The sequence below is a fragment of the Lacerta agilis genome, chromosome 5, assembly GCF_009819535.1.
Source record: "Lacerta agilis isolate rLacAgi1 chromosome 5, rLacAgi1.pri, whole genome shotgun sequence".
Classification (NCBI taxonomy): Eukaryota; Metazoa; Chordata; class Lepidosauria; order Squamata; family Lacertidae; genus Lacerta; species Lacerta agilis.
The window spans coordinates 80,991,055-81,016,224 of NC_046316.1; the positions used below are offsets into that span (position 1 = coordinate 80,991,055).

A 25,170-nucleotide genomic window follows, 5' to 3' on the forward strand; every position below is an offset into this window, starting at 1 on the left:
GCCCTTGAGACAACCTGGACAAGAGGTATAAAATAGCCAACAAAAGTTGTGTAATACATTGGCAGCTGTTAAAAGATCACAATAAATTATATATATATATAAAATTCCTTCCAGTAGCACCTTAGAGACCAACTAAGGTGCTACTGGAAGGATTTTTATTTATTTATTTTTTTGTTTTGACTATGGCAGACCAACATGGCTACCTACCTGTAACATTAAATTATGTAAGGCTTTCTTTCCTGTTTGTAATAACTGGACCTGTTTTCAAGGCGCTAGATGCAAGGCTGCTTGGAGGCTTTGTACAAGCAAGGAAGCCAGGCAAAAACAACAAGAAGATTACGCCTTCTCATTATGGAGGGTTATTCTCCCATTCCTCCCAGGAAATCAATGTGGTAGATTAGGCTAGGAAAACACAACTTTACATAATGCCACTCAGTGAGTTTCGGGATCTAGACAACGTCTCCGTGGGCCAAGGCCCTACCCACTGAACCATATTGCCAGTCGTCATGCCGCTGCCAGGATGCAATTTGGTTGCTATATATCAAATTTTCTCTGGCCCTACAGCTCCCCCCCCACCCCGCTCCTGCTCTTACTGTTACCTGGGAGGTTGAGGCCAACTCCAAGAGGAAGCTGTCCATGGTGGTGGTGGTATTATTATGATATCTGAGGTAAACATGAGCTCATCAGCCTCTCCTCCTCACAGCTCTCCTTTCCTCTCATATCGGAGCCTGCTTATTGAAGATCAGACAGAGCCATCCATCCCAAGTACTTTTATGACATCAGAGGTACGTGAACAAATCACATTCATTCCCTGTTTGAATTTTGACAGTTGAGTCAGAATTCAGGAAGAAACTGCGGTTAGGGGAAACTGGGGCGGAAGACAACCTCTGGATACTACTGCCAGTGATTCCCAGCGTCACACCCATATCAGACATTTAAAACACATGGCTCCCCCCCTCCAAGAATCCTGGGATCTAGTTCAACCCTCACAGAGCTACAGTTCCCAGCACCCTTAACAAACTACAGCTCCCAATACAAAAAGGGTGGCATTCAACTTAAGTTTTACTCAGAGAAGACCTATTAACATTAATGGATCCCAGTCAGGCTCATTAATTGCAGTGGTGTTGCATTGGGCAAAAGGCCCTTCTTCTGAGCTACGCCAATAAAACTCAAGAGACTAGAGGAGCTAGGAGTCCATTTTGTTACAGTGGGGTCTACTCTGAGCAAAATTTATTTGAAGATCATTCCAAGTTTGCAATCAGCCATGTTCCCTCCTCCTCCTCCTTGCCATTGTTTGCTGTTTTATACAGTAGGGTGGCTCAAAAGTAGGTATACTGCCTCGGAAGCCACTTTCTTTGTTCTCATCATTCACAATACTGTATCAGTAAAGAAAAAATAATTATTTATTTGTTCGTTTGTTTGGATATATTTTATTTATCCTGCTTCTGCTAGTCACAACATGGAACAAACCTACTAAATATTACTGTGGGCCTTCCTTTGTTAGTTAATGGTTCAGAATGGTTGGTTGACATTTCCTCAGTGAGAGTGAACGAATGGTTAGGAGATATTTGGAGATTAGCTGAAAGTTGAGACATTGTGGGGTGTATACATCTCTCTTTCGGGATCTGTGATGTTTCCCCAATGTTACTGGATTGTTGCTGTCTGGAGGGGAACTCTTGTACTATTATGCAACAAAAGCAGGACAAAACACACACATTGGTGGTATGGAAAGTTTACAGAATTTCAGCAGGAAGCTATAGGACCTGCACTGACTGGAAATAAAGCAGAATATATCCACCCTGAAACTCTTGTAGGGACAGATGGTATTGAAAGTAGGATTTCATATAACTACCTCAATACCTTCATGACCACAAATTATCATGAGCGCACTATAAACTAGACACCTGGAGGGGCACCCAATGTTACAAAAATGCTCCCTTCCCAAGGAAACCAAAACTCAAGGAGTTTGGAACTTTTCACTGCTCCGCAAAGTAGGGAGCATGTAATAATAATATATCCCAAAAATCTTGATTTGGTTAAGTTCATGCGATTAGATTCTTTTACTTCAGCTCAAGAGTAGGTTAAGTGCCAAAAAATCCTCCTACATTTCTCGCACAACCATTTCCCCACAACAACACTAGTTCAAGCACAACATCCCCAACATTTGGGAAGAGATTCAAATCCTACCTGAATCTTCCTGGATTCAGCACCATATCCTAAACATCATGCCCACTGCCCCATACTCAAGAAATATTTGGGATTTATGAATGAAAACATCATATTTTGTTTATTCTTCATAAAACGTGGTTTAAAGGAATGTCTCCATTTCGCTGGCTTTTTTTTTTTGCAGCCAAAACTAGGTTTACAATGATTGCTACCTCCAAGAGTTTTGTTACCACCGAAATAGTGACCCAACTCTCTGAAAAATGTGCTACCATTCCGGAAGAGGATAAGGTGGCAGAGACACAAGAAGAGGTTAATGTTGATGTTGGTGATGATGTTGTTGTTGGTGTTGAAGGGGCAATAGAGGAAAGGTTGGCAGATGAAGAACCCAAAGAGGAGGTGGAGGTGCCAGTGCAGATCACAGACCGCATCTTTTTTGTTGATTTGGCCAACAAAAAACTGGAAACCATCCCATGGCAGGTTTTTGAACTGGAAGACTTGGAGGAATTGCATCTGGAGAGAAATATAATCAATAGTATCCCAGAAAGTATAAATCGTCTTAGAAATGTGAAAGTCCTTTATCTGAATAAGAACAACATACAAGACCTATGTGAGGAACTTGGAGAAGTGAAAAGTCTTCAGAGCTTGGATTTAAGCAGTAATCCACTCCCTCTGAGCTCACTGAATATCATTAGTAAATTGAGGGCACTTCGCCAGCTCAGATTATATGATGTCAACCTGGATGAATTTCCAGTGGAAATCTGCAAACACCTCCATCATCTAGAATTGCTAGGACTCTCTAGCAACAATCTGAATTGCCTTCCCAAGGAAATAGTCAATTTGACCAAACTGAAAGAGATTTATCTAAAGAAGAACAAATTTGAAAATTTCCCACCAGAACTTTTTCATCTCTCTAATTTAGAAATAGTAGATCTAGAAGAAAATAGTCTGAGCCTCATTCCTGAAGAGATTTCCTCCCTGCAAAAATTATCCCAGTTCTTTGTTGCAGTTAACAGCCTAGCATCTTTACCCGATACAATGAGTAAATGCCTGAACCTATCGGTGCTTGATTTGTCCAGTAACCTCCTGCGCAAACTTCCACGATCTTTTAAGGAACTGACAGAGATGAAGGAATTTTCATTGTCTCGGAATAGCCTAGCAACTTTTCCGCGCCAGATTCGCCGCTGGAGGTCACTCATTGTGGTTTACTTGAAAAATTGTGCCCTGGAAGCACTGCATCCTTCTTTCGCCAAGCTAACCAGCTTAATAATACTAGATCTAAGTGAAAATCTCCTAGAGGTGTTTCCAATAGAGATTTGTTCGCTGGAGAATCTGGAAGTGTTGTTACTTGATGACAATTTACTATGTGAGGTATGACTCACTAGTGTAAGTAGAGTGAGTTGAAATTCAGTTAAAACCTTATTTAAAAAAGCAGGGGCACCAGGGCAAAACTACACATGTTGGCAGCAGACAAATGTCCAGATGTGACTCGCTGGGAAGGATGGAGCCATTCTGCTAGCATCCCTGGAGTAGTGTTGCAGAGTGATACAAGCAAAAAGAAGAAGAAAAGGCCTTAGACCAAGGAGTTTATAATTTAAAAATTGTAAACTGCTTTTAGAAATCTCTCTTAAATAATGTTTGCATGCCTGTTTATTTTCCGGATTACCTGAATCCAGGCAATCCACTTCCTGAACTTCTGTCAGTCTTGGCTTCTCTAAGCAGGTAATTAGACTCTGAGATACCCTATTATTACAGCACCACCTATGTGGGATGGGCTCCTCATAGAGATTCAGGTGAGCCCTTCCCAACCTTCATCTTCACAGAATTAAGGATTTGAAGGCTTGGACAAACCCAGTATTTGAGGAGTGGGGTCTTAAGGGGTAGGTGGGTGTGGGGAGAACTCAAACAGCATGCTCTGTGGGCAGGAGATATAGTATTGACTTGACTAGGGGTCGGCAAGGTTTACCTTGCCTGGGCCGGTTCACTCCAGTGGAGATCCCTCTGTTAGCTGGAGCAAGTGAGCGCATGCGCCCACGATTACTGACGTCTGCATCTCCGCAGATGCGATTTCCGGTGCCGTGCTCCGCTGGTTTAGTGCAGCGTGCGGGGTCTCCCCGAGCAGGTGGCTCGGTTTGGGGGCAGCTTGTGGGCTGGTTAAATGACCCCTGTGGCCCACCTGTGGCCCATGGGCCTTAGGTTGCTGACCCCTGGACTTGACGGTTGGTTGTACATGTGCATCATATGTGCCAACTTCCTGAAGGGGCTGGTCACCTACAAATTTTGGTGCCAGGGCCATGCATGCTGCATGGTACCCATGGCTCTGGGCACCCAGTCGTGGGGCCAAGCTGGCACTCCTTGTGTGCATGCATGTGGATAAGTTCAGGGGGAACTGATAATGGGGTGGGGGGAAAGGAGACAGCTGGATAGCTGGAATTCTGTACAGGGGCAGTCCATTTTGTAACATTTGGTTGCTTGTCCCACTTCAGCATACTAATAGTGATCTAAGTTCCCCCATTGCTGGTCCTGCTATCAGCAGCCATTCTTATCTATCTATCTATCTATCTATCTATCTATCTATCTATCTATCTATCTACCGGTATCTATCTATCGCTTTATGATTAGCATTTCTAAGTGCTGTACATAAAAAGAAATCATGCAGATAATAAAACAATAAGAATTGGGGAAATGTGGGGAAACTCAAGGTTTGCCCAATTACAATCAAATGTCTTGTGGTGGTGGAGAAGCCATCTAGGGAGACACTCATCCCTGCAAAACCAGCCCAGTGGGCATGGAATATACTGACAGTTGGGTGTGTGTGGAGTTTTGCGTCTGGAATCCCAAACAGCAGAACTCCCACTTCTTGTCCTAAAAGGAGTTTGGGGTTTTGTCACAGGAAGATTTGCACCCAGCTTGCTGTACCCTGCTGTGGGAGGATAATAACACTCATTTCTTTGACTTGTAGTGGAGTGTTGCAGTTTGAGAAATCTATATATATGTTTCAAAATTCCTATTTTGAATAAATTTTGTGTGAAGCTATCTCCAGCAGTGCTCAAGCTTGGTAAGCTGAAATGCCTCAGTCTGACCGGCAACAAGTTCACCTCATTCCCGGAAGAAATATTTGTAATTGGATCGCTGGAGAAACTATACATGGGGCAAGACCAGGGGACCAAGCTTACAGCAATACCAGAAGGCATCAGTAAGTTAGAGGTAAGAAAATGAGCAAGGTTCAGATTTCAAAAGTAGCCCTCCTTTGTTGCCCAAAGAAATATATATGTACGTGAATACACAGACAACATAAAACATAAAACCTTTTCAGACCAGTGGGCACATTTGAGATTTCAAGAATGCGCTGTGGGAGTGAGTCACAAAATGGTTGCCATGGGATGTGTGATATAACAGAAAAGGGCTGCCGTGGGGGTGTGGTGTAACGCAAAATTGGTTAATGGCAATTCCATAGTGTTATGTATTCAGTGGTCTGTGTTTGCCTGAGCTTGAGTCTGGACTAAGGATTCTGAGCTCCTATGTTCTGGTTCAATACATGATATCCAATCACAGAACATTTCAGGATTTGGGCCTCTGCCATTGGCCTTTAAACTCTGAGTTATGATTTGCAGCTTGGAAGTTTAGACAGCCAATCACGTTGGAAATAGGCGTTCCATCCACTCCATGTCAGGTTTCTGGTCTGGATCAGCACCCAGTCCTACTGTATCTGCAATTTACTTTTTAAAAAGCAATTTGTGCAATTGTTATTGATGGTATTATGTCTCGATTGGCCCAGAGATGTTAGAAACGGGATATAAAGCATTCCTCCAGGACAGGAGCAGCCAGAGCCTATTTGCTGCCCGAGGCGAAGAACAAAGTGGTGCATTTCCCACAAAAACTGACTAGACTGGTATTTGAGTCTTACTTCAGCACTGATGATGGAGCAGAGTCCCCCACTTCACCCCAGGGCAGCAAGTTAGCTTAGGAGCTGCAGGGTAGACCACATGGCATACATTTGCAACCACTTTCTGCCCCTCAGAATATGCTGCCTGAGGCAACCGCCTCACTTTGTCTCGCTGAAGCCAGAAAGATTAGAAAGACTTCCATGCCATGCAGAAATCTGCAATCTGGTACACACATATCTCACAAATAGGGCCGGCCTGGGATGCTTCGCCATTTGATGCAGCCCACCCCAGCCCCGTGCTGCCCCCTCCATTGTGGTTGAGCCCTACCACAGTCACAGCTCACCACTGCCACACCCTGGCTGCCTCCTCCATTGCAGAGGAGCTGAGGGTGGGGCAAACCTGAGGCAGAGGCAGCAGAGGAGCCCCTGAGTCGGCAGGGGCACCCATGGTAGCAGAAGAGGTAGGGTGTGCCCATGGCGGAGGCATGGCAGCAGCGAGCTGGGCACTCCTCACCCTGGCCCTGCCCACAACACTGCCTATTTGCAAGGTCTTTAAAAATTGGGGCATTTGTACAGCTAGCTGTCAAAATATGGGATGCAAAATTTTGCCACTTAATAGAGGCCAGCACTGCAAAACTTACCAAGTCAAGCCAAAAGCATATTTCTGCATTGCAGGGGGTTGGCCTAGATCAGTGTTTCCCAATCTTGGGCCTCCAGCTGTTTTCAGACTACAATTCCCATCATCCCTGACCACTGGTCTTGTTAGCTAGGGATGATGGGAGTTGTAGTCCAAAAACAGCTGGAGGCCCAAGGTTGGGAAACACTGGCCTAGATGATTCTCGGGGTCCCTTCTATGATTCTATGAGAACATAAGTAGGGGGGCTGGGCTGTTGGATTTGAGAGGATTTGTCCAATAGCTGATTTGGATCTATGCTTGAAGAACACAAACTGCATTTTCTAGTAGAGATGCTCTGTATACACTAGAATGCATATTTGAAATTCACAGTGATGCTTTAACTACAGTGCTCAGAATTCTTTGAGGGAAAGAAAGTGCTTTGAGTGTTCTTTAAAGATATAGTGTGTGCACTGTTCATGGTTGCATCAGAATTTGCTTTATACTGAATCAGACCCATTGGTCCATCTACTAGTTCAGTATTGTCTGCAGTGACCACCAGAGGCTTTCCAGGGTTTCAGGCAGGGGAACTATTTAACCATACCTGGAGTTGCTGGCAATGGATTCTGGAGCCTTTGCATGCAAAGCAGATTCTCTACCACTGAGCTACATAGCCCCTTCCCCTGCAAAAATAATGGAGAAGAAAAAAAGATTGGAGATGCCTTCTCTGTCTAAAAGGGTGGTAGGTTATATTCCATAAACTGTAAGTTACCTTACAGAGAACACAGGTGAGTCTCTACACAAATATATATTCAAAATGAAAATTATGTGTATTTTCCTCCCACAGAACCTGAAAGAATTGCACCTTGAGAACAATGATTTGGAGTATCTTCCTTCAAGCATAGGCTCGCTGCAAAACTTGGAAGTACTTGACCTTCACAACAACTATCTTATAGAGCTACCTGATCACATATGCGAACTACAGGGTAAAAGGATAGATAAAAGCAGGCTCACCCCTCCAGTGCACAACTCCCTGTTCCACCTGCCAAAAGTGTGGGCAAGAAGAAGTACCATTCATAGGATCCCCACTGGTGGTAGGCCTACGGAAAGCCTCAAAAGGGGTGTTCCAGGGGAGAACTCTACGGCTATCACTTGACATCAAACCCAATCTGATTCTGATAGCTCCATCAGCTCCAGGCTAGCATCAAACAGCAAGGTTTTGCCTCCCATCAAACACCTTCTCTCCTAGCTGGCATGTGTCTGGGTGGTGAATAGGCTGCCCCGTCAACCCCCCTCTTTGCCTGGGGCTAGGATTCCTCTGCCAGACTACTTGTGTTAGACCTATACAGAGCACAGAAAAGTTCCTTGACCACTGGGGATTTTGTTCACCCCTTGCCCCCCTCACCCTCACCTCTGCATCCTGAAATCCCTCCAGGCATTGCACACACACTTGCTAGCCAGTCTTCTGTACCGTAAGGAGAAAGGTCCATTCCCATGTGGACGGAACACAACCTGTCCCAATGTTGTGTACATGCAGGAAGGGATCTCTGTAGGTCTTTATTGAGCATTTCTTCCAATTTGCTTGGACTGTTTTTATATGTCTTCCAGTTAATCATACATTCATCTCACACTATTCTGTGCATTTCCCTGTCACTAGCCTAATTGTAAAAAAAGTGCATTTGTGGTGCTAGGATTACATAACGCTTTTAAGTGGGTTTGTTGTGCTAGGATGACTGAGCAGTTTAATCACCTTTAACTGTGCAAACCTCTATTTCCTGGGATGCACCTGAATCCCTCCCACAAAATACTGACAGTTTGGAGGTGCCCAGAGGGAACACAGACCAGAGTGCTTTCTCCCAAGGCAGGACGGGATGCAGTCTATATTAAGGCCAAACTCAGTGACTCCCAGCATCTTTTTCTTTTACAAAAAGCAGGTTCAATCCAGACTAGGATCACAGCACAAGTGGGCTAACCATTTATTATTGAAACAAAATAGAAAATTCTTTCCAGTAGCACCTTAGAGACCAACTGAGTTTGTTCTTGGTATGAGCTTTCGTGTGCATGCACACTTCTTCAGATACTTCTTCTTCTTCTATTTTGTTTCGACTATGGCAGACCAGCACGGCTACCCACCTGTAACTACATTTATTATTGAATTTTTCTGCTGAAAATCAGTGCCCCCGCCCCCCCAAAACACCTACCATTTGCCACAACTGGGAATAGGGTGGTGGGCCTTACAGACACACAATTGTGTTTGCATTTTTCCAATCAGGGCAAATGACAGCTTTAGGTCAGGAGTTGATTATCAATAAGGAAATTGTTTGGGGGAAAGGATTAACCCCTCCCCCCCATGTTAACTCTCCCAAACTTGGTTGGCGGTTCCTGAACCCGCTTTTTTGTAAAATCAAAAGTAATTGGGAGTTACAAGCCATAGGAAGCACAGGTCACCATCTTATACCATCAGACCACTGATCCATCTAACTCAGTATTGTCTGCACTGACTGGCAGTGGTTCTCCTGGATTTTCAGACAAGGGTTTCCCCCATCCAGTCTGGAGATGCAGAGGACTGAACCTGGGACCTTCTGCGTTCAAAGCAGATGCTCTACCACTTAGCTTTGGCCCTTTTGTAGTTTGATCGTGAGCCAACTGTTTCTCTCAGCCCTGCTGACCGTGTCTCATTTAATGCGTGGTGTTCATGGGCTACCATGTTCCTCTGTTTCTGCCCCTCTTCATAGCAGGGATTACCCTCCTATGCAATCTTTGGCACTCCAGATGTTGCTGTACAACCACCATCATCCCCAAGCATTGGCTGTGTTGGTTAGAGCTGATGGGAGTTGAAGTCCAGCAACATCTGGAGGGAACACAGCTTCCCTAGCTGTCCTCTAAGCTACTTGATACATAAGGAATCTAGAGTCCTTACTTCAGTTGAGCCTATTTTTATTGTCAACTAAAGAAAAAGAGAAAAACCTTGGTAGTTTGGCACTTGTAATAATAATAATAACAATAACAATAATAATAATAATACCCAAACGTTAGCTTGCAAATAAACATGAAATGGATGTCGCTTATACATCATATTCACCTTTATCATTCTCTTGTGTTTAGAGTTGCAAAAGCTATTTCTTCATTCCAATCAGTTATTTCAAGTCCCGGAGAATCTGGATAAGCTAGAGAAACTGCAGGTTCTGACACTTGAAGGAAACCCTCTGATGTTCCCAGCGGTGGAAATCTTTAGCCAAGGGTTGCAAGTCACCATGCAGTACTTGCGAGATGAAAGATACGAAAAGGCCTTGACCATAACGGTACAGAGAACACACACAAAAAGCCACATGGGTCTGCAACATGTTGTAATGACAATTCAGTGAAACTGTGGGTGGGCCACAGGATTTTAAATAGTGGAAGCAAAGTAGCAGATACTCCCACCGGAAAATATTCTGATTAGTGTGCATTATCTCCCGGTACATTGGTATGACTTGGTATTAGAGGAGTGTGGGGAATGTGCGGCGCAACAGAGAAATGAACAAGGGGGAAAGGAGCAGGTCTGGTCAGGTAGGAGAGTAGTTTCCTCCTGACCTTGAGAAGAAGCTGGTGGGAAAAGGCAGGCAGGCAGCAGCAGAACCTTTGAGAGCTCCAAGTGAACATGGCAGCTTTTGCTAATCTGGTGTTTTGAACAACCTGATGGGAGTTCTAGCCCAAAGCATGGAGGGCATGAGGCTGGCAAACACTGCCTACAGTACTGGCTCCTACAAACTCTAGGACTACTTTTAAAGGGGTAGCCCCCTGGCATATAAGCCAGCATACCCCCTCCTCTTGGTTAATTCCCTCAGGGCTCTGCTGATGGCCCAACATAGGGATGTGTTGGGTCCATGATGTTGAGGAGGACAGTTCTCTGGAGAGGACAAGCACAGAGGTTACTGACTCTGGAGAGCTCCTAATTCAGGAGTCCAAATGGGGTATAAGGGAGTAGCAAAAGGGGGGAGTGGTTCCAGAAGAATTCCTGCAAGAGATTTTCTGTCCACATGGCTGAGCCTTGGGAGGAAAGCAGGAACACAGCATCCATTTTATGTGCCAACATTTGAAATCTGGAAAAAAATTAGCCAGGAATGGACAGCACAGCCTAGGTCTGTCCCATTTCAGTTTCATTATTTAATTATAGGTCTGTTCAGTGCTATTTTTCTAGAAAAAGAGGTGCTGGAGCTCACCATGAACTTCTCCTTTGTTCTCTTAGAGGGGCCATGGTGCCCACCTGAAAGGTGCCTGAGCTGAGCTCTGGTGAGCTCCAGCTGAAAAAAAGCCCTGGGTCTCTTCCATTTTGTGCATTTTAAGAAAGAATGTACGAAAAGTTCAGTTTAAATTGCATTCCTTATTGTATGCCTTTCCCCTAAAATATATTTCCCCCCCAATGCATACCTCTATAACATGCATTTTGGCAGTAAAATACCTATTTCTGTGTGTGTACTTTTTTCACACACCAAAACTGCATCCAGAGAAGCAGGAGTTGTGCTCCAATCTGGTAGCATGTTTGCAGCCATCAAATTGGTCTGTCTGCTGTAAGAACAAAATGAGCTAATTCTTCTCCCATCCCTACAAACAGCTGCTTTTCCCCCCCCATTTTAATGCTTATGTGGTTGTTTCTCCCTCCCCTCAAAGGTCCAGGCTTGGTGGCGTGGCTTGATGGTGCGCAGAGGGATTGGAGCCTTTGGCGAGATCCTGAAAATGATCAGGAGAGGCAAGAAAGAGAAGAAAGAGAAGAAGAAGGAGAAAGACAAAAAGGGGAAAGACAAGGGCAAGGGCAAGGAAAAGGACAAAGGCAAGGGCAAGAAGAAATAACTGCATTCTGTGATACCTTAAAGGGCCAGGGGAATAAATACAAGCAAGAAAAGAACTCACAGAAAGTCATTTTCACAGATCAACATAGTATTTTCTATTGCTCAAGCCACAAACTCCTCTTGGTGGGGAAAAATGGTCCAGCAAGGCAAGTCCTAAGTGGCGAAAAATTACTCCCAAGGCAGGGCTGAGTAGGATTTTCACTGAGGTCAGGGCTTCAGTTTCTCAACTCTGGTCCTTTTCTCTCTCTACCCAACTGCATTCTGTCAGGTAAGGCTACAGGAACTGCGTGCTGAGCCTCTGGGCCACCAGCTATAGATTGTTACACTGGCACAAAACATCATGCTCCATACCAAACATCAAAGCGAACATTTCGTTCATTGTCCCGATTAAAATGTTCCAGTTGCTTTTGCTGAACTTCGGAAAGAACCCAGCCTTGTAGCCCTAGCTCCGTGAACTGGGGCAGCTTCAGCAGTGCTGCCAAAAGTTTGCCCAGCCATTCGCCACAGTTGCCACGTGACGACGGACGACGGCTGACATCCAGTTCGGAAAGCTGCTCAAGGCCAACTATGTCTTGATAGAACATTGCCCATCCTTGGTCAGAGATCTGGTTGTTATAACTAAGGTCCAGTTCCTGTAGTTGAGCCAGGTGCCCAGCTTGGATGACCAGGCCTGAAAGAAGCAACCAGTTCATCAGTAGGTAACATTGGTTTGCAAAGTATACTGTACATGCTTTCAAGTGGTGGCGAATGGACTTCTGTATCAGAAAAAAGGGAGTGGAAGGAGAAAAATCGTAGAGAAAAATAAGATTTAGGGGTGTTCATGCATTACATTGGATGAGTGTAAAGCCTGTGTACCTGTGTTCACCAAAGGTAAGTTGTACACTCATATACTTATTCACATGAAATGTTCAACGGGTGTAGAATCTGTGTACGTATGTACACGGTAACAGCAGTACAAATTAACAAGTGTACATATTATCACATAAACACTTGTACATGCATAGACAGCTTGTATATATGTTCAGTGCATTGTGTGGACAAGCCAGAGGGTCCTGAGGGTGACAGCACGAGAACAGGCTTTTCTGCAGTGGCTCCCAGCTTGTGAAATGCTCTCCCCAGGGACGCTTGCCCAGCCTGGCGCCATCGTTGTACAGTGGTACCTTGGTTCTTGAACTTAATCCGTTCTGGGAGTCCATTTGACTCCCGAAACCGTTCGAAAACCAAGGCGCGGCTTCCGATTGGCTGCAGGAGCTGCAGGAGCTTCCTGCACTCAAGCAGAAGCCGCATTGGAAGTTCAGCTTCTGAAAAACGTTCGCAAACTGGAACACTTACTTCTGGGTTTGCGGAGTTTGGGAGCCAATTTGTTCGGGAGCCAAGCCATTCGAGTACCAAGGTATGACTGTATATCTTTAGGTGCCAGGCAAAAACTTTCCTCTATAACTATCTGTGGCCTTTCAGAAGTAGGTGGGATGTTTTTAATGCATTTCTTCCACCACTTGGTTTTAATGTATGTACCTATGTGGGGTTGTTTGGTTGTAAGTTGCTTTGGGTTGCCTTGGGCAAGATAAAGAGACTTACAAATTTAATAAATACTGTAATAAATAAGCCTATAGTGAGCATCGCCTAGCATTATTTGCTCTGCATAAGCATTGGTAAAATACATTTATTTCATATCTCCCACCTTGGTCCATGATCAATAGTCCACTGAGTTGAGTCCACTATAAAGCATATAGGCATGGTGAAATATCCCATTTGAAAATATACTACTGGCCAGATTTCCTTCCATTTGTGGAAAAGTCTCTCATGTCCAATGAACAAGTCAGCTCTGACGTGTAGTCTGAAAACAAGGAGTACTAAGGAGAAGGGAAATACAATTTTATACCAACCAAGGCCACCCAGGTCCTCATCCACCAAGCTGCAGCTGCTTAGTCTTAACACTTTGATCTCAGCTCCAAGGTTTAGCGCTTTCAAAATCAGCTTTAGGTTCCCGCCAACGCATTTATTCCAAGAAAGGTCTAATATCTCCAGTTCAGGAAGGTGAAGGGCAGCATCGGCTGAAAAGATTAGCAACAACATCTTGTGCTTACTGAAATAAATAGGCCTGGTCCAACGCCATTCAACCCTCTGCACCCAGCTGCGTATCTTCGAAATAGATCAGACCGTATACTACATTCTCTCCCCCCTTCTCCCAACATTCTGTCACACTTCACTGTTAGCAAGAAACAAAACCCAGAATGGGTCTGTGAAGTTCGAGTGACTTGAGTCTCAGCAGCTAGGAGTCACCCTAAAGGGCAGGTTTGATTCCTTTCCCCCTGGAATCGTTGAATGCAATTCTGCCATGCATATAAATGGTTGTCATTTATTCCAGTGGAAAAGTAGAGTGCTGTGCTGGGGCACATTGTTGTGGTTAAAGCAAATCTATGCGACTGAGCTTTTCCTGAGAAAAATCATGCAGCAAGGGTGCCAAGAGGAGCTGCACAATGTATCTCCAAGCATTCTCTGTTCACAACCAGGAGGCCTACCTGCAAAAGTTCATCTGAAATTACCGGTAATAGGAGCTGAGCAGCAACACAACTGCTTATGCACAGCTACTTATGCAGCAAACCTCCCTGGTGATTTGGGCTCTATATTGGCAATCAGAAATGTGCTTTTCCTATACTTTTCTAAGAGGGACCTCCCCTAAACCATGTGCAAACATCGAGAAAAAAGACATGGGATACAATCCATCCAATGTCGAGTACATTCAACCTCCAATTACTTTCAGTGAGGGATGTGCAACCTAAGCATATATGTGTATGCATGGAACTGTCCCACTGTGCTCTCAATGGGAGTTATCCTCAAGGAAGAGTGCGCAGACTTTTGGCCACAAGTGTGTGCTAAAATCTATCTGATACAAACAACTGCATATATATTTTTCTTGAAATTAAGATTTCTACAAACACATGGAAGCGTCCACAATGCAGAGGTCCCATCAAGGGTTACAAAAAGTTAAAATTCAGAATTCAGAACAGTTAAATCAGGTTACAGTCAAAAGAATAGGGCGGGTCTTGAAAACACACATCTCAGGTGTCAATGGCCAGTGTAAAGACTGCATCTGTATTAGCAGTCTCCATCCAGCTGCAGGTTGTCACAAAGGCCAAGGGATTTTCTCTTTGTTGCATCAAATGTAAAAGGATGCAGAGAAAATATCCCAGTTTGCATGACAAGCTTCTCTGTAGATAGCTGCCAAGGGTACAGTTTCAAGTGACCACCATATGAAGTACACATCGTGGGCATAATCCAGAGGAAGTTACGTGTGCTTGTGTTAACTGCATCACAGATAAGCATTACCTATGTACATAAAGTTCCACTGATTTTAATGGGACTTGGATGTGCCTAATTTTCACTCTGTGTTGCTCCTTTTCCACAATACAGATATTTGGATAAGAGAACAACTTTATTATAGCTTTGTTATAGGAAGATCAAACAGAACCAGCCTTGTAGGCAAAACAAAGATAGGAACAAGCCTACGGAGTTTTTGACAACGGAGCAATGTTTTTGTTAATTTAGGAATCAATAAACGGTGCAATTATGTCTTAAGAAAGCACTCGTATTGCTTTACAGGACACAGTTAAATGAAGAAAAAGAAAAGAAGTTGCCAACTTCTATAATTTAACTGTCAGCAGGACTTGAGATCACAAAAAATATAGCTCTTGGAGTCTGGAGACTAGAAGAAAGGGGTTGAAAGAAATTCTTTGGACAGTGGCAAAGCATGATGCTGCTCTTGGTTTGTAGTGTTTTACGTTTTTCAAAGCTTTCATTGTACTTTTGATTTAGTACTCTGAGCTGCCACTAGAAACCTATTTGAAGAGTTGGATATAATTTCTTGAGTGACTGTATGAATAATGAATAAACAAAAAATAGCAAAGCCATCTGGGAAAGAGAATGAGAATGAGAGAATGAGAATACAGTACTACAATTAAGTATTATCTTATACTGGTTTATGTCTAGCAAAAGCTCTTTAATGGAAGGATGTTATTCCAATACTGAGAAGCTCTTCAATGCAATGTATTCTCCTGCATAGAAATTGAACTTCTGTTGCCCTTTCCATACATTTGATTATATCAGACATGAAAGTAGATGGTCCTATAATGCACCTCCTGGTGATTAATATTCTAGGGAATGTTCATTTGAATTACTGTCTCTTTCCATTTGACATTCATGCCCAATTGAAATATTATTAGCCCTGTGGATTGGGAAGATGGAGACATAGATAAGGAAAGCTATAATCATTTTAAGGCATATTCTTACCTAAAGATGCAAATGAATTGTGCTGTAAAGAACAATTGCCGAGAAGCACAGATTTCAGTTTTGGTAAAAAACGGAGTCTGCTAAGAAGGTGGTCGGAAGACTTCCCAATGCTTTTATTTAATGATAAATCCAGGTCCTGAAGACTCGACAAAAGAGGAATTATATGGGCTGCAAAATGATCAAAGGATAGTACAGCCGCATCGTAGTAAACATCAACTCCACAATCAACCTAAAGGAGCTGAAAATATTCAAATATGTCCCTTCCTTCCATTCATCTCTACCACCCCCTTTTCTTGAATATTAATATACTATGTTATTTGAAAACTGAAGAATGGAAGAATGATCAAATTTTCATCAAATCCAGTGATGCCACTCAATTAAAGAAACCTTAGCCAATAAACTATCAGTTTTAGTATATTAACCAATTGATTGATTAAATCTGCATAAATTTGAATATGAATATACTTTTGAAGCAAAAAATAATTTTGCTGCTGTTGTTTTCAGATCATGCACCCACATGTTGCAGCAGCCACAAGCTTAGAACAGGCACTACTTCTTCACAGATGCCATCTGCTGTCTCCATATTTTAGAAGTACTAATTACATTCCATTAGATGATGAACTTCGTCAGACTGTGCCAACAGCTTTGTAGCAAAACAGTCACACCAACAAGCGGATATCGTAATGTTTGGGTGAACTCTGAAGTTTGCAGAAGTGTTTGTGTGTACTGTATATCTATATATACACACATACACAAGGGGCAAACCCTGCTCCCACCACCAAACATATACTTAGGCCCCATCTGCATTATACATTTAAGGCAGCATCATACCACTTTAAACAGCCACAGCTTCCCCCAAACACTCCTCAGGGAACTCAGAGAATTGTAGCCTCCTGGTTTGTACACAAAACAGAAATCCTGACACTAATTAAGCCATGTTGATGGAAAAAGCTGGGGTGGAGGGGAAGCACTGTAGAATGCACCAAAAAAGCCAATGTCACTGTAATCCAAGGTGCCAATGTGAACACACCCAAGTGCAAATGTGACTTGAAATGCAGTGGGGAGGGGGAAGACCAAGGTGTACCTAGGCATAGAAGCCAGTTAGAAAATATGTTGGAGAACCCAGAGAGCTGGTGCCAGACTATACTGGGCTGGGCTGCTTATATTGCTTACTATAATACCTATTATTTTGCCAAGTAGTAGCCTTCCAGATATTGTGGGACTTCAGCTGCCTTCAATCCCATGTAGCATTGCCAACAGTGAGGGACAATGGGAGTTGTTAATCAACATCAGCTGGAGGGCACCACGTTGGCTAAACTTGCTGTAACTTTAATCAAAGACACTGCTGGTTTGGTCATGTCCACAGAATGGATCCCCAAGGATGTGCTCCTTATGTGGTCCTGTAGATACTGTTGGACTCCAGCTCACATCAGCGCATGCAAACATAGCTAGTGAACATTCTGATATTATGGGATTTGTAGTCCAGCAACATCTGGAGGGCTAGAGGTATTTCTGAGCTAGTGGGAGAGATGATTGATTGATTGAAGGTAAGATAATCTTCCAATTAAATGTTCCACATAATGATTTTGCAAAAACGATTCTACGATTAAATGATTCTGCAATATCTTACTTAAAACAGTCATGTCCTCTTCTGTAATACAACACTGATGAAGATTCAGGATTTCTAGGTTCCTTAGCTCGGCCAAATGAGCTGCCAAGTACTTGAAACCTCCTCCAATCTCTTTATTACATGACAGATCTAATTCTCTTAGTTCCAGCAGGTGCTGCAAGGCACTGGCTGAAATAAAATAGGCACAGGAAGACAACTTGTCAATAATCAATTTGCTATCAAGGAAATCTGTTAAAACAAAATAAAAAAATTCCTTCCAGTAGCACCTTAGAAATCTGTTGTTAGCCTCCTTTAGTCCTTTTGCACATTCCTTCTCTTCATTGGCAGAGGCTGGCAATTTTTTAAAAAATCAAATCAAATGATGTTGAAATTTGGCAATTAGAAAATTCAAATTGGGTATTTTTAATTTGAAATGTTTTCAAATTACACTTAGATAATCCTGCCCAAAATCTGATGGGATAAGTAGACCTGAATCACATTTGGGAAAATATTTTTTCTAGCATTTTTGCCCAAATTTGGATTTGAGTTTGAGTGTGTGTGTGTATTTCACATTTATTTCAAAATTTCCAATTATAGATGTTGACATGCATATGCAGGAAGGATATATTTAAAGCACATTCAAAGAATTCTGAGTACAGTAGTTTGTTAAGCGTTGCAGGGAATTGTAGCTCTGTGGGGGAAAAACTCTTTGAGGGTGGAAATGTTCTTCAAGTACTTTAAAGGTGTACTGTGTACACAGCTTCAATTTCCCATCTGCAATAGAACCTTAGAGTTGGAAGGGACTCAAGGGTTATCTAGTCTAACCCCCTGCAATGGAGAATAATATTCATGTACCTTACAGGGCTGCTGTAAGGATTGCAAGAAGATAATGCATCTGAACAGTCAGAAATTCTGTGCACATGCTAAGTATCATTATTAAAAGTCCCAGCTACCAAATCATCACCTGTGCTTCACCCCTGAAGACATACTCTTGCATCGTCTCCTGAAGAGAAGAAGAAGAGTTTGGATTTGATATCCCACTTTATTACTACCCGAAGGAGTCTCAAAGCGGCTAACATTCTCCTTTCCCTTCCTCCCCCACAACAAACACTCTGTGAGGTGAGTGGGGCTGAGAGACTTCAAAGAAGTGTGACTAGTCCAAGGTCACCCAGCAGCTGCATGTGGAGGAGCGGAGACGCGAACCCGGTTCACCAGATTACGAGTCTACCGCTCTTAACCACTACCCCATGCTGGTCAGGAGACAGATGCCAACCAACTTACCTAAATGCTTGAATCCATCTAGTTTTAACCCACACCTGTTCAGATTAAGTACTTTCAGTCCTGAGACATGCTTTAATTCCTGGGCAATACTCTCCAGGCCATAGCCTATCTTTTTGTTAATTGACAGATCCAGTACTTCAAGGCTGTGGATTTTGTAGAGCTGCTGAGCTGAAAAGAAGCCAGGGGGTGAACTGGTCACAACATATTCAGAGCAGATAATTGAAGAGAAATGTAATAAATTAAAAACAGGTTTATTATTAGGAAATCAGGGCACTTTGAATTTAAAACAAAACAAGGAGGTAGTTTTAAATCCAATCGAAAAAGGAAATATTATTTGCCTCATGATGAATAAATGGGCAATAATTTCATTTATCCCCCCCCCCCCAAAAAAATTCTTCCAGTAGCACCTTAGAGACCAACTAAGTTTGTTCTTGGTATGAGCTTTCGTGTGCATGCACACTTCTTCAGATACTATTTATCTTCAGATTCTTCATTTATCCAGTTTCTAAATATCCTTTTTAAGGTCATGTCCAAGATGTAGTTATCTGGATGTTGTCTGGACTCCCCAGAATAACTACAAAACCTTTATATATGCATCTCTCTCTTAATGGGAAGGGGGCGGAGGGAGGGAGGAAGGAAGAGATGCTACACATATCTCATTTTAAAATTTAACCCCTTCAGGTTTTGAAAAAGGTTATCCCACACCTTCTGTGACAAACATGAACCAGTAAATACCTTACACATCTTTAGAGACTGCCTTTGCTTCTCAAAAGCAAATCAGACAACACATGCCAATATGAAGTTTCCTTCCCCATGCTAATGAGTGTTAATTTGCCTTATAGGCAAAGGTAAAGGACCCCTGACAGTTAAGTCCAGTCGTGCATGACTCTGGGGCTGTGGCGCTCATCTTGCTTTACTGGCCGAGGCAGCCGACGTTTGTCCGCAGACAGTTTTTCCAGGTCATGTGGCCAGCATGACTAAGCCACTTCTGGTGAAACCAGAGCAGCACACAGAAACGCTGTTTACCTTCCCGCCGGAGCGGTACCTATTTATCTACTTGCACTTTGACGTGCTTTCGAACTGCTAGGTTGGCAGGAGCTGGGACTGAACTGTTGTGATATTATGACAACGGGAGCTTAAACTCATTTAAATGTTGAACCAGTAAGGGAATTTTTTTCAGATGTTGATTTGATCAAACTAACCATAGCTTTTGATACACCTCCCTAGCAATTTGTCGTTTATATCGTGCTATTCATTTTCATTACATTAAAATGTTTTAAATTGTTTTTAATAGTTTCTTATTTATAATATTAATATTTCTTGCAAAGTGCTTTGATGTTTTACACCATACTACAATCAAGCGGTATGTAGATTTTATCAAATAAATAAACAATGCTTTCATCTCAATCACTAGTGCAAGAAACCAATGAAATAATATGTTGCCGGTTCCCATGTTATGCATGACTATAGTCAGTGCTCTTTTTTCCCTGGAAAAATTGGGGCCGATACCCACCATGAAGTTGTTACAGTAAGTACAGTGGTGCCTCTGGTTACCTACTTAATTCGTTCCGGAGGTCCGTTCTTAACCTGAAACTGTTCTTAACCTGAAGCACCACTTTAGCTAATGGGACCTCCCGCTGCCACTGCGCTGCCAGAGCACGATTTCTGTTCTTATCCTGAAGCAAAGTTCTTAACCTGAAGCGTTATTTCTGGATTAGCAGAGTATGTAACCTGAAGCGTCTGTAACCCGAGGTACCACTGTACCACACTTTTTAACAATAACAAAAAGAGGTGCCAGTACTGCATATCCTTGAGTATTCCCTGAAAAAAAAAAGCACTGACTATAGTTACTTCCTGAAATCCACAGTAAGTGCAGCAGGTTTAAAATCTTGATTCTATACAAAGCGGTATTTGGTTTGATATCTAAATAAAATGCTAAAACAGTATTCAAAGCTGCTACATCACTATGCCATGGGCTCTTACCTAGTGATTCACCATCTTCAGAAGTTAGACTGCAATCCATCACTTTTAGTGTTTTGAGTTTATGGTCTTTGGGGATTTTTTGGATTAGAAGAAAAAGCTTCCCACCAATGTTGGTATTCCATGATAAATCTAGTGTTTCAAGGTGAGGAATTACTTCAAGTGCTTCCCCTGTAAATAAGCATTTGGTACCATTTTATACATTGATTTGAAGATGCAGAAGACAATAATGATTGCATCGTAGAACTCATAGAATCATAGAGTTGGAAGGGACCCTGAGAATCATCAAGTCCAACCCCCTGCAATGCAGGAATATGCAGCTGTCCCATATGGGAATTGAACTTGCAACCTTGGCATTATCAGCACCATGCTCTAACCAACTGAGCTATCCAGGCTGACTCTTTCACTATTTAAACTTTGGTTTAAGAACATGCAAGAATGTAATAATTTCAGGAACATACATACACAGGTTTCCCCACACCAATTCCCCCCCCCCCGTTACAGCCCTATTTCAGCAAGCTCATATTTGCATAGTCTCTGGATGCAGCCTTAGGGCTTATCCACATTTACCTTCCCTCTGCTCTTTCCAGGCATAGTCTGCACATTAAAGCTCTTTAAAAGCTTTAAAGCTCTGCACTTTAAAGTGTTTGAGTGCCCCCCTTTTTTTTTTGCTCCAGAGCTTTCCCCACAAAAACCCGCTCTTTTAACACTCAGTAGGAACAAACAATCCACAGTTAACCAGAACTGACACTTACTCCAACTGAGGGCTGAAGAGAGGGGTTTTGCTGCAAAAATTCCAGTGCAAAAAAATCAACACGGTGCTTTAAGCGTGGACCTGTGCCTGGAAAGAGCGGGACAAAGGTAAGTGTGGACAAGCCCAGTGTCAGGACTAGGTCTCCACAATCCAGATTAGAATTTACCTAGATCTCTAATGAAATAACCCATTGTCATAACCTCTGGAAGTAAGTTACCGGTATGCAATTACTGGATGATACCTAAAAACGAAAGATCCGTGGCTGTGAGTCTGCAGTTGTTCAGTCGGAGGACTTTCAGCTCTTGCAAACATTTGAACGGAAGGGTAAGAGACTTTAATGTCCCTCCTATTAAATCATTCCAGGAAAGATCAATCTCTTCCAGGCCTGGCAGCAAATGTATTATGGCAACTAGGGGGAAAAGCAGAGTGACAGATAAACCACTGCTGATATAAGTGAAGGCGGCATGACTGCACTGTGTGCGCACATTAATGTTTATTGAGGCAGATACAAAAAGCTGCAAGGTACTACTACAAGTAACTCTGTGTAGCTCTGCTCCTACATCTGCAAAGAAGGGGATGGGGGTTGATATTTTAAGGCTAAGATGGCTCCAATCCATTCATTTCCTCCATGCACCTGGGAAGTCAGGTGGCAGCAGAGAGGTGACCAAAGAAGGGGTACACAACCACCAGCCTGCAGACCAAACTTCACCCACCAGCCTTCCTCATTTGGTCTGCGGGGTCAACTCTTATATAATGCCATGTGTGTTGTGGGGGGCAGATATGGCCAGGATTTGACTGAAAGAGGCTTTGCAGGGGCTACCAACTTTTGTAATTGTTTAGATATTTTGATTATATTAAGGAGCTATATTTTTAAATAAATAAACACCCATAGCTGTTGCCAACAGATTGTGATTAGGGCAGAGGGCCGTCTCCATACACTGTGCATTGAGCTCAGGAAATCCTTTTGGCATACCACAGCTCAGAGTAAATCCCTGACTGCCGAAGCTTGCTTTCCCTTTTGCAAGTGAGCCTAAATTTTCATATATGCATACAAATGATCTCATGTAGATTTTATGTAAATTTGTGCCATAGGCCTTTGCGCTCAAGTATTTAACGCCTCTGAAGCCATTACTAGGGTGAAAAAATACGTATCAAAATGTATACTCACCCAGCTCCATTATATCTGTTGTACTTAATGCACAATTATTTAAGTCCAAAACCTTACTAGAGGGCTGTTTGCCCAATTTCCCCAGGAAATTCTGGACTTTTTGCAGACACAGCATTGAGTCTGTGGAGCCAAGACAATGGGAATGTACTGAAATGAATGGCTTTCAACAATCCCAACATTTGCTAAAAACCAACCAAACCATGCTTCTGATTGTGCAGGAGACTCCTGGTAGATCATGGACATGTTTTTCATAATGATCGTTAAAATGGAAAATGCCTTCACAGCTGCTGCACAGGATGACTCCAAAATCTTGTTCTGGGCAGTTACTGCCAGTTCACACTAAATTAGTATATATGTGAAATGACTTTTTGCCCCAATGTGCACCACTGTACACTTGCTTACATGGAATTGCATTTGCCAATTGATTGCCCATTCACCCAGTTTGGAGTTCCTCACAATCCCTTTTGTGAAACATTGGGACAACATGGTGGGTGAAAATGCTACATCTGTCTTCACTCACAGATGTTTCAATGTTACATCTGTCTTCACTCACAGAGAGCTACTCTTGGAGCACAGGCCCCCTGGGCAGACAGTCCCTGTTCTTCAAGTGCACTTTCTTATCACTATTACCTGGTGCAGGGAAAATCTGCTCCACCATTTGAGTTTCTAAACAGGAATCGTTCATTTTGTGTCCTCTGCTTCCTTTTCCACTTTCCTCTTTGGATTCCTCGTAGTCTGAGCCCTGGTACTGTTCACATCCCCCTTTCTCAGCAGAGGGTTTCTTCTTCTGGGTCTGACTTCTAAAGAAGTTGAATGGGGATCTCTGAAAAAAGCCACCTGCAGCCTTTTCTGTGCTTGTCCACTTTGCGCCTTTCCGAGGAGAGAGAGAGAAAAAGAGGCAGAAATTGTGTTTCGGATAGCACTGCCTTAAAAACAATGTAGAGAAGACCATGCACTGTGTACTATGTACCCCCACACAACTTCATCGTAAGAGAAAGTTCAGAATGTATTGCAACTCCTGCTATAGTATGTACATAGTTATTACTTCCTAGCTATCTCTTCTTATTTTTCTGTATGACTACACTGTCCAATCATCAAGGATCTCTGGGCTGTTCACAAACAAAAATACATTTAAGCACAACAAAACATTTATGGAAACCATATCAATATAACCAAAATAAAAGCACGAGCACCAAGGACAGGGAGAAATTCAGTTTGTATTTAAAGGCAAAGTTATCTTTAAGTTTGGGAAATTTTTACATTGTGGTGTATGTTATACTGTGCTTCGAAGCCTGGGTTGTTGGGACTTCAAAATGCAATGCAGGGTTGATTGAAAGCCCTGTTGCAAACAGCCCCACACTGCTCTTTAAGGCTCTGAAAACGAACTGAAGGGGGGTGGGGTGGGGTGGGGGTGGGAGCACACCCTGTTCTGGCAAAGGAACGATCAAGAGCTCACTTTAAGCTCCTGATTCTTCCTTTGCAATACCCACAGCATACCTGAAGTCACATATGGCGTCAGGTGTTGGGAAGGTGGGCATGGTTTTGAGACCAAATCTGGCGTAAGAGCCAGAGGTTCCCCACCCCGTCATACAATATTTATACTTGCTAACTACTGAGCATTTTGATCTGTTGGTTGCACCTGATTTTAAGCATGGCTCCCTGAGTTCTTGGGACAGAGTATGCTAAATCTTGAAATACATAAAACAGAATAAGCATTGCCAGGGTTTTTTTAAGAGATACAGTAAAACAACCTACCTTCAGCTTCCATTTTTTTTTAATCGAAAGGTTGTTTTACCTTTCCAAGTATTTTAATGGCTTATGAAACAAATCAGCTTTGATGCTGATCATCCTTTGAGTTTGCTCTTGATTCAGTTCCAATTGCTTGTCTTCGGACACTTTCTGTTCTTATAGTAGCTTTCTCATGCAAAATTCTTGATTTGGTGCAATGGTGAAGCAGGGACATATGCTCTTCAGAAAAACTGTGCAGAGTTCAAAAGTATTTCCAAGGGAGATGATGGTCCGGTGGAAAGCATTACCATAACTTTTTCTTTGATGCGTCTTTTCAATGGTTTTGCCCGACTACCTCCTTGAACATTTCATTTGAACAGTCTGGTCAGCATTTTTTTTGCGTAGTGGGGTAGGATCATTCGAAGAGAAAAGAGGAAGTAGTTGTGTAGACTTTGATACCGGAGACTCTTACATGTGACGGATTGCTGGCAGCTGGGAGGGCTGAGTCACTTTATAGCTCAAGTTACCTGAAGAAAAAAAGGATCCTTGTGTTCCCTTTCAAAAGTAACACTGATGGAGTCTGGGAAAAGCCGAGAGATCAAATAGCTAGCATACTTCTGTGGAGATAAAGCTATGAAGCAATATTATTACAGTGTGTTCATTTCCCAAAAATATCTTATACCTATTGTGATTTAGTCTTCACAGTTAGTCCTCATAGTTAGGGTAGGATTCACAATGAAATCTGCCAAAATCTTTTGAAGAGAGTGATCTGCCAGGAAAATGCTCTGTTTCTTCTGGCCACAATACTTTTGCCATTAATGTAGCACATTATTTATTTTAAAATTTACAAAGGTCTTCGTCATTTCTAC

The 25,170-nt window shown here is 42.7% G+C and overlaps 2 protein-coding genes across 4 annotated transcripts; one reads left to right on the top strand and one right to left on the bottom strand.

The window, feature by feature from the left end:
* Positions 1–2,466: 2,466 nt before the first annotated feature.
* Positions 2,467–11,541, top strand: LRRIQ4 (leucine rich repeats and IQ motif containing 4; the record flags this gene model as incomplete). Its single annotated transcript, XM_033148189.1, has 5 exons — positions 2,467–3,534; positions 5,197–5,370; positions 7,510–7,648; positions 9,768–9,964; positions 11,313–11,541. Coding segments are annotated over 5 exons (1,758 nt in total), but the record flags the coding sequence as incomplete, so codon positions are not given.
* A 139-nt stretch (positions 11,542–11,680) lies between these two features.
* On the bottom strand, positions 11,681–24,457 carry LRRC31 (leucine rich repeat containing 31). Of its 3 annotated transcripts, XM_033150638.1 has the most exons (10): positions 24,329–24,457; positions 23,204–23,443; positions 22,574–22,693; positions 21,647–21,814; positions 20,655–20,822; positions 18,672–18,839; positions 17,412–17,579; positions 15,782–15,949; positions 13,378–13,545; positions 11,686–12,161 (listed from the first exon to the last, which is right to left on the bottom strand). In XM_033150638.1, exons 1-10 carry the CDS (start codon positions 24,339–24,341, stop codon positions 11,830–11,832), a joined length of 1,713 nt encoding a protein of 570 aa, XP_033006529.1. In that variant the 5' UTR covers positions 24,342–24,457; the 3' UTR covers positions 11,686–11,829. The 3 variants fall into 3 exon arrangements, with proteins under 3 accessions (XP_033006530.1, XP_033006531.1, XP_033006529.1); XM_033150639.1 differs by lacking the exon at positions 22,574–22,693 and having other exon boundaries at positions 11,681–12,161; XM_033150640.1 differs by lacking the exon at positions 21,647–21,814 and having other exon boundaries at positions 11,685–12,161.
* Positions 24,458–25,170: the final 713 nt, after the last annotated feature.

Coding starts and splice junctions, on each gene's coding strand:
- LRRC31 (XM_033150638.1), bottom strand. Junction 20,823..21,646: donor CACGGATCTTTCGTTTTTAG/GTATCATCCAGT, acceptor GCTTATTTACAG/GGGAAGCACTTGAAGTAATT. Junction 13,546..15,781: donor CAATTCATTTGCATCTTTAG/GTAAGAATATGC, acceptor TAATCTTTTCAG/CCGATGCTGCCCTTCACCTT.